Source organism: Daktulosphaira vitifoliae, unplaced genomic scaffold (genome assembly GCF_025091365.1).
Source record: "Daktulosphaira vitifoliae isolate Bord-2020 unplaced genomic scaffold, ASM2509136v1 Scaffold_5, whole genome shotgun sequence".
Lineage (NCBI taxonomy): Eukaryota > Metazoa > Arthropoda > Insecta > Hemiptera > Phylloxeridae > Daktulosphaira > Daktulosphaira vitifoliae.
Window position 1 is genome coordinate 30,893,355 of NW_026099576.1, and position 10,173 is coordinate 30,903,527.

Sequence of the window (10,173 nt, forward strand, 5' to 3'; positions counted from 1 at the left end):
TAATTGAAAAAAATAAAATACATTTATCTTAATTAGTTTTGAAAATGTAAGTCAATTTATAATAGTACTTGTTCTTCTCTACATATAATATAAAAATGAGTTTTTAAAATGGTTCTTTTCAGTATAACACTTTTAAAATATTCAAATTTTTGTTAATAAATAAAATAAAATAATTAATTTCACAATCGAATAATGTCATGCATAAGTCAAGCCATGACAACCAATGTTCAAATAAAGTGAGAGAAGGACTTGGATAAAATGGTGTGGTGATGGTTATGTTCACCGGCTCATGGCTTCTATTGCCGCAATAATAGGCTTCAGTAAAAAGTAAACCGGCATAGCGTATCAATGTTTTTTTATTATATGTAAACTCTGTAACACGTGCTATATTATTATTTGTGTAATAAATATTTTTGTTTTTAATGGTTAAATTGGTTAAAGATGAATAAATTAACAGCAAATATTTATTTAATGGTGATTTTTGTTTTTTATGTACAATTTATCTCGACATTTGCTGCAAATAGAAAATCACAGGGTAAGTTATTAATATTTGTTATATATTTTTTTACTGTATTATGATGGTTTTTATTAGAAAACTTTTATCTTATGAAAATATTCTATTGTAATTTTTATCCAAACTTCAAAAATTTAATATTAATTTTAAATATTAAATAAGTTTTATAATCTATGATATTTACAAATCACTATGAAAAATTTGATAAAATTATAGTATCACAGTTTCATTTTCAAATTACTTTTCTCTTATATCCTTAAAATTAATGTAAATTATGAATGTATCTAATACTTTTTTTCATGTAATTGGGAGGGGATCTTGTTGCTACAACCTGTTGATTTCACTTTTAAACTTTTTCCAGAAGAAACATAAAACCAATTTATTTTAAGTTTTAACACAACAAAAATGAATTTGTCTAATAAAAGACCTATTATTACAAATAGTTTCTACTTTATTATATTATATTTAGATTAATTATTTTGAAAAAATGTAATTATCAAATTATTTGAACAAGTCTCTCAATTCTTATTAAGTTTCAATTATAATGATTTTTGTTCTGTACATAAAATATTAAATAAAAGATTTTATTACTCAATATACAACGAATTCAATTGACTATATATTCAAAAACTATTCAATTCTCTAAAGAATTTATATCTTAGAAGGCAAGATTTATGAATGGGTGGAATATCACCCATGACAACTGATTAAACTTTTATAGTCGTATATTTATCAGTTTGTATTCCAGTTAGAAAATTTGCAAAAGTTATAAAACTTGTCTTTTTTTTGGCTTATAAAAATTATGTGACAAGCAATCAGTGAGAAAATTTATACCAACACCTCTCTCGAAAAAAATACATATTTAGGCTGTGTGCACAAAACTACTATTTAGTAAATCTTAGTTTGGGATAAAGACTATTTAATACTTCTCTAAGTTATTAGTCACAATCTTTAAGTAAATTTATTAATTTTCACAATAAAATTGCTTTATTGTATTATTTTCAACAAATACCATTTTGGTGTGATTATGTCTATCAAATAATCTCTCGAAACTTCCTCAGTAATAAAAACTACATGATCTAAGTAAACAATATTTTATTTAACTTTCTATTAGGAACATATATGATCGGTATAATAAAACCTGATCCTCGATATCATTATTGGTGTCTTCGATACAAACCGGTCATCGCGTAACTGTTCAATTTTTTAAACACATCTTTTCAAAAACAAATGACCATTGTTAACTTAATGTAACTTATTATTTATTCATATGTGGTATAGTATTTTACATAGTAGCGAGCACAATGAAACAGTCTTAGACTGTTTGCCGTAAATCATTTGCATTACAATAATTAAACTTGGCTACCATAAATATACGTTAAAATTTTGTGGTTTAATGAACCATTACTCGTTTGAGTGTGGTGTGGTTTCCGGAACTGGACACATTACGCAAGTGACCAGTTGACGGTGAAAGCTGAGTGCATCTGCTTTAACCCGTACTTGAATAACTTGTCGAACTGTTTGTTTCAAAAAAGTGTAATGATAGTAAACATCATTAGATGCTGTACGAAGAGAAAGGTTGAGGTAGACTGTTGCTCAGTTCAAGAGTATTTTTGTTCATGTAACGGTTATAGACTTGCTAATCGTGTGTATTGATGGAATATTCGATACAGTGAAAGTGATGTTGTCAAGGTTACGGTTAGTCCACCATGGTCAAAGGTCGATGAAAGTATAGATATGTTACAAAGTTTGTTTGCAGATTTTATTAAAAAATCATTCAACATTCGCAATAGCAATGAAATATCTCAACAATTGTTTGAAACAAATCACATGAGTGATTTTTTAAGAACAAGTATATATATTTCTTATGATCACGTTGAATTATTTAAAATGTTACTTTTTATGAATTATATTTATACGTTGACAATAAAAATTATAATGACTACAAATGTGATATTTGATGTCTTCGACTTTGATGCACGCATAACATTTAATTTGGCCTTTTACCAATTATTTTTCTAATGTTTATAATTATTGTTTAATCCTTGTAGAAATTATTATTAGTGCTTTTTGTTTATTTATCTGTAGGTAATAAATCTTCTACCGAGGAATTTTTAATCAATGGTAACGTTATGACAATTGAATGTATAGCAATTGCAATAGAATAGAAGTTCGATTTCTCTTCAAACGAACAAATATCAAAGCATTACGTTATTTGATTTTTATTTATGAATCGATAATCACGAGCCGATTAAATATATAAAGAAAGTTGATATAATAGTAATATATGCGTCAACAGTTAAAAATGTATACTTTTAAAGCAAATAAAAAATATAACAAATAAAAATATGATAAATTTTTATCAAAATCAGTAGGTTTTAATCAAAGATATTTACGCTAGTTTTAAAAAATGTTGCCTTGTGCTATTTAATTTTAATAATCAGAACAAATCATATAATTAAAATAAGAAAACCTACGTCCTCGAACTCTCTCATTCATAAATTTTACGTAGAGATTTTATGTTGCTTATAATTTCAAAATATAAACATCATTTTATTGTTATACCAAAAAGTAGACAAATTACAAAGGAATGGCCTCGATTTAAATGTCATCGTCACATTAATTTCCAAGGATTGCGCATCGTGTACATAATACAAGCACTAAAATAATATATTTTTAAAAAGACTTAAATTATAATTTAATATAATATTAGTATCAATGGTCAAATGACGTATATTAAAAAAATATTTTGCTATTTTTTCTTATTAACTCAATGTTACGTTTACATAAATCTGCAAATCATACGTAAACATGTTTAGAGATTTATATAAGATATGTCTTATATATAAGACATATCGACTTTTAGTAGGCTAATTAGAATAAAATTTATTCTAATTAGCCATTTAATGACATTTTCATCAACAAATTTGTTTTACCAAAACCGCGAAAGTTACTTTTGACAGATACTTGAAATCAACCGAACATGAATATTTTTGGTAAAATGTCGTTTACCTCGCCAATTAGGCTGCAAACAGTTTTATGATGTTTTTAAATCTCTTCTATATATATACAAGCGAAATATTCATTAATTTTAGTATGTAAACAAAGTATTATGAATGAATAGATTAATTTTAGTGTTGTGTTTATATATGTTTAATATACTGGACATTATTTTTATTAATCTTTGCATCACCTTACGCTTGACTCATAGTAATGCTGATTAATAATTATAGAAACTAGTTATCTTTGCTACCGTTTTGTATAGTAAAACTATATGATGTAACTCAGAGGATTATTGGTTTAATTTGAAATTGTTGCCAAATAGCAGCGGTCTAGGTTTGTTCATACAAATACCTGTATACTGACTGCACATCGATTGGTATAGTGTACACGCAGAACATAATAAAAAACGTTTCAGCTATACTACACAAAATGTCACGGGTGTTAAACACCAGTAAACACAATTTCGTTTAACAGCCTAGGTTATTAGGGCAATTGTCACAGTTTATTAACATGTATTGCTTTTTAATGTTCTAACGTCGTTTTTATAAATATGAGAATTTCATAACCGTCAATGGCCATTCAACCCCACAAATCGTTTGACTAGCATTACAATAAAGGACGATGAAATGTTTTCGAAACGACTAAGTTATAAATATAAAAAAATGTTTATGTTTAACACGCCAATAATGAATAACCTAGTAATCACTTAGAGACACCATCTTGTAATAGTTATAAGTCATAATTATTGTATAATTACTCTCAATTTTAACAATAAAAGGTCTAGCTACCGAATTACTTTAATAATTTTTAAAAAATAAAATATGATCTTCAACGTGAACATAATGAGTATTTTTTAATATTTTGCAAATAATCTGAATTCATGATTGACGAAAGTGAATTAGAGTTCTCTAGAAATAGTGTGTTTAAACTAATAAGAAATGAGATACACATTGGGCTTCTGAGGAATGTATTATCTTTGTATAATGCTTAGGTGTTGTTTACGTATCAAAAAGAAAGTTTCGTTCGATATATTTTTAACATGTACAATTTATTAGTTTAAGCGTTCACAATTCCATTGTAATAAGTGCATAATTCATTAATTTTTTAAACATTTTTAAACATCACAAGACATTTGACTTTTTGTGTTAACTATATAATAGGCACATTTATTGATACATTTATAATTTTTTACAGTCTATTCGTTAATATCTCATGCAAACACAGTAATTTTAATAATACATTTGTTACAAAACGTTTTCACAGAAAATTTAGATCGAAATGTTAAGTTTTTTTTTGGCGCTATAACAATAAATTACAAAATGCACGGCGTGCTGTTTCATTGTTATGATGTATTATTACTACAACTACGTATATTTACCGGATCAAAGCCCAATACAGTTGCTCAATAATAGTAACTATACTCTAGTTATGAACAATAATAATAACTTAATGCTATAATATCATATAGAAAAAATTACGGCGCGTGTGTTTAATGTTTAATTTCAAATAAATACTAACAATGTATCTATTGAATACAATAAAAACCGTGTATGAACGTTCCATTTCAAACATACAGAGCTTAAGAATTTTGTTAGCTAATTTACTATATTATAAAAGCTATTATCGTTAGAGTTAAATAATAATTTCAATTTTTTAGTTAAGGTTTAATTATAACATATTTCTTAAATTGTTATTAGAAGTATTGTTATAAAAATATGATTATAAGATTAATGTTTATTGCCATTTAACAATGTTTATATTATGGTTTACAAAGAAAAACTAACATCATCAGTACATATAGGAAATTAATAGTTAGTATATGTATAAAATATTCCTAGAATAAAACCAACTAATTTTATGTTAATTTAGGACAAGGATAAGAACAATAGAAATTATTACTACGAATTAATTTGCTTTGATTAGGATTGAATATTTTGACTTAAGAACTCGCTGTGGTGTGTATGATTTATATAAGGATATTAATACGACCTCGACTATAAGATTATTAAAAAATGAGGTCGGAAAATTAGAAAATTATGATGAACATAACTCGTCGTGTTTATTTCCAATTACAACTATTCAGTAGGTCTTGAATACATATATTTTAATACAGTCATAACTATTAATTTTGAAGTATATATATAAGTTTTCTTTAAGAAATACATGATAATTATCTGATAAATCAAGTTATGATCTTTAAATTATATTGTTTATTAACAATGAGTTATTATAAATTTTAACCCCCCCCAGGATTGTTAATTATTTGTTCATTCGCTGTAGTTAATCTTCCTTATACGAATAAAAACTCAAATGTATACAGTACTCAATAACTACTGAGAATTTTTTTTTTATACACAACAACTATTCAACTCGTGTAATTATATATATTCAAGTATACTGAGTATAATTTGTTAATAAGATATTTATTTTACTCTCTCTTTCATTCGAATAAATATCTCAATAATCATCTTGATAATTATTTGTTAAATTATTTGATTAAAGAGTAGATAATATATCGAAAGTATAATAAAAAAATGCAAAATATTGAAATTAAATTCTTTTAGATTAGTACACTTGAAACAATTACACATAATAATTGTATAAATAAAGTTGTTGTTAAAAAACAAACTATAAAAAGATATATTATTGTTAATATTATCAAGTAACCAAAGATATAAATGTTCCAAGAACTACTTGCATAATACTACGATTTGCTGTACCATGTGTTAATTTTTTTATTTATGTTTTTTGTGTCTGTCACTACTTTTTCTCAGCTCTCACTGAACCGATTTTTTTCAACGATACGTCAAAAGATCACAAATCATTTCTAGTTGTAGACATTACTTTTAAAAATTGAAAATTTTCCCCTCATTTCCCGTAAATGTTTAGAATTCTCGAACAAATTACGACTTTTTAAAATCGGTAGATTTTGATATTTTTTAAACTTTCTTCTCTTAAAACTGTCATAACTTTTTTAAAAATGAACGAATCAAAACAATTTTTTAAAAAAAAAGATTTAAGTGTTAGTGTTAAATATTTTTTAACTTTTAATAATAAAAAAAATTATCTTACTAAAAATATGACTACTAAAAATAATTATTTTATCTATTGAGCATACATTGCCGAATACATTAGATACTAACGAACTTATAAACAACTTGAGAGAACAAAAAGCTAGACAAACTATAATTTATCACTTTTTATAAATAATATATACTTTTATATTACCCGTTAAAGTTATAAATAGCTATTTAAGTTACTAATTATTTAATTAATTTTTATAAAGAAATATTGCATTATAATTAAATACCACGAAATGCCAATGTATAATGTAACATTATAAAACTGAAACTTATAAACAATGGTAAAATATAAATAATTTATTAATTACTTAGCTTGGCGATAAAGAAAATATCGTTCCATAAAGACTGTTTTCAAACTATTTTTCTCTTTTTATCACATTTACAAATTCAAGATGTATAAATTATCAATGCATGTTTGTTCCTAAAAACAATTTTAAAAAATCAGGCATATAAGCAATATTTTTATTTTATATATGAAAAAATAAATTACTTTAAAACCCATAAATTTTCACTTTGCACATATGCGTAAAATTATGAAAAAATATGATGGGAGCTAAAATAATTTTCCTCCTCCGATTTACATCTGTAACTTTTCGATGAAACTAAGAGGCACATTTTTAAATTTCACCATCAGCGTGATGTATAGTTGTTATAGCACTGCTCAGGAATTTGCATATAATTTTTCAAATCCTTTTACAATTAGACTATTTTAAGTTACTGTTATATTTAAAATTTCATAAACTAAAAGTGACATTATTTATAAGTGAGCTATACCTATAATTATTTATGCAACTAAAAATAACAGTTTATACTCAACAATATTATATATTTTTCAAAATGAGAAATAAGTCTTGTTCTGTTACAGAATCGCAAGTTAATATTCGCCAGAAAAGAATAAACCAAGATGACAACACAGTGAGTTGATTTTTTTTTCATTAAAATTGATAAAACGATGTAATTCCAATTTTTCCTAGGGGGTTTAAAATATTTACATCAGAAAGACTTGTGTGAAACAGACCCCTACACCCCATACCGATTTTAAGATTCTTAGTCTTCTATTAAATGCAATATATTTATCATATTAACCATTCCAATAACGTACTTCTTTTTAATTGAATTTTAATGAATAAAAATGAATTGCTGATTGTGTAATTAAGTCTCTTCATAGTCAGACAACAAATCGTTAAATAACTCCATGACTATTACCACCATAGTATTTTTTCTTTATCAGGACATAAACTGGATAGAGGTGAAAAAGTTAATATTGTTAAGATACGGCTATACTTTAATAGGTAAGGTAGTAAAAATCTCTCTCGCATAATTTTCTCCCCTATTATAGCAGTAGGAAAATAATTTGGAGGTATTTATAAATTACCCGTCCCTCCAAAAATATTTTTTATAAAACGTTATATATCATTTTAATAATTTTTAAAGGAGCTAATTTTATTTTTGGTGAAGATTATCCCTTAAATTCCACCCATAAATCCGCCTATATTTACCAATGTTGAAAATATTATAAGAGCACTAATATATACATAAGATGCCAAGTCTAATAATAATATTTAGTTCCGCCTATGATAACAAATAATAAAATATTAAATAATAATATACAAATTATTATATTTTAATTATTATTAAATAATTTCTAAAATTATAAAAGCAATATTATTGAAAATACATTACAAGCTTAGGTATGTTAAATATTTTCAAGGCGCCCCTTCATTGCAAAACTTTTTTCAAAATTTGTTATCAATAATTATTGTACTTTGTAGGGTCATCAAGATGTAGTTGCAGATAATCAACAGTTTTTACCATCGTTTGGTCCTCTCTTTGGTCAAGCTTTTGGACGTGCTAGATCTCCCAGAGTGTACCAAGAAGCAGAATATCTACCTGAAATACCAACATATCATTTAACTGCTGCCGCATCAAATCGTGAGAGTGCCATGCTAGGTTCTGGTAACTTCGGTATTATACCAGGTGGTACTTACTATTCGGACGGCACTAGCGAGTCAGGTGCATTGATTGATCAGTTCCAGTATGATGGTAACAGTCATGGAAGACCACATCGGTAGGTCATTAATAGCGGGTGCACTAAAAAAAAATTTGTAAAAATTTAATAACATAGAACTATGAGACACTAATTACCCACAAATATAATAACACAAAGTCGGTATATTTTTAAAATAAATTTTTACTTGACTTTTAGATTTTCGGGAAATCCTAGACCATCGCCTTACAAAGATCCAGAAGACTTTTTTGCGGATTTCCGGGATTTCGCAGACATAACAGCTCCGGCGAAGTCTTCTTTTTCTGAACATCATATGGTATATGCGTCAGCTGACGACTTCCAATCAGTAGCTGATGAGAAAATTAAATCAAAGAAAAAAAGGAAGTTGAATAAACACCAAGAAAATGAAAAAGACAAACTATCCAAAGCTAAAAGAATAATCCATACTGGCGAAAAAGAACTTTATGAACCTATGATTGCGCTTAGTCGCTAGTAATTTGAACTTATGAGCCATGTATAAAATCAGTTTAAACGTTATTAAATTGATGTAATCTCACATTTTTTTATTAATGAGTAAGAATAAGATTAATAAAATTATATACATAGTTATATTTTTTTATGAATGTCTTTTCATATATCAAACATCTTTATTAAAACTAACCAATATTAAAAGGTCTGTTGGATATAAATATAATTGCATATACCTTTAGAATATTTAATCATCTAACATATTTATTTAAACTAAGTAATTGTCGTGCCAAGTATTATATGATAAATACATTTTATGTACTTATTCTGTGTAGTACATAAAATATTACCTAATAGATTTTTAAGTGACAGTTATTGGTTGGCTGAATTGTACAGTATTTTATTAATTGATGTTATAGATTAGTTCGTAAAGTACTTAATTGTTAGTATGTTATGTAAATATAAATTAGTTAAATTTAAGTGTATTTTTATATTTTATTAACAATATGTATAGATAAACAATTTATAGAATATTGTAAACCATATATGCTTGATTAATTGTAAACATATTTTTACTTCATTGACAAAATTAAAATTGATATTTTATTTTATGAAATTCTATTATTACGCACTATTTAAGTAATTATTTATTTGTTACTTAATATTGAGAACTTAATTATTGAAAAATATATTTAGTACTTAATTGTACGATTACAAAAGAAATAGTTATTACTAGATTTATTTTTTTGTCTGAATTGTGTAAGCTATTTTTTCACTATATTTTAAGAAAAAAATATATTTGTATGTGTATTATTTTTAAAATTTAATAAAAACTACTTATATTATATTTCTTGCTATTCATACATACTTCGCCAAAAAATTATTGAAATTAAAAAAATCTGTTGATTTATAAGCGTTGCTTCCCGATAAAACATATTTAAATTAATTATTTCGAAAAAATTATTTGTCTATTAAATTGGATGGCGACAAGAGTCAGCAGTATTCTAACCAGTTTTTTAGCTTCGATGCGAAGCTGAGAAGGTATTAATTTTACTATGATGTGTTTTTTTTTTTTTTTTTTTTTTTTTTTTTTTTTT

The 10,173-nt window shown here is 25.4% G+C and overlaps 1 protein-coding gene across 1 annotated transcript; it reads left to right on the top strand.

The window, feature by feature from the left end:
- The first annotated feature begins 268 nt into the window (after positions 1-268).
- Positions 269-9,731, top strand: LOC126906924 (uncharacterized). Its single transcript, XM_050687869.1, has 4 exons — positions 269-535; positions 7,466-7,515; positions 8,373-8,668; positions 8,807-9,731. The coding sequence occupies exons 1-4, from the start codon at positions 442-444 to the stop codon at positions 9,099-9,101; spliced, it is 735 nt and encodes a 244-aa protein (XP_050543826.1). The 5' UTR covers positions 269-441; the 3' UTR covers positions 9,102-9,731.
- Positions 9,732-10,173: the final 442 nt, after the last annotated feature.

What these genes read in the sequence shown, in the direction of transcription:
- LOC126906924 (XM_050687869.1), top strand. Translation starts at nt 442, where the DNA reads ATGAATAAATTAACAGCAAATATTTATTTAATGGTGATTTTTGTTTTT. An exon ending in TGCAAATAGAAAATCACAGG is followed by an intron (nt 536 to 7,465) that starts GTAAGTTATTAA and finishes GTTCTGTTACAG; the next exon opens with AATCGCAAGTTAATATTCGC. An exon ending in TAAACCAAGATGACAACACA is followed by an intron (nt 7,516 to 8,372) that starts GTGAGTTGATTT and finishes TGTACTTTGTAG; the next exon opens with GGTCATCAAGATGTAGTTGC.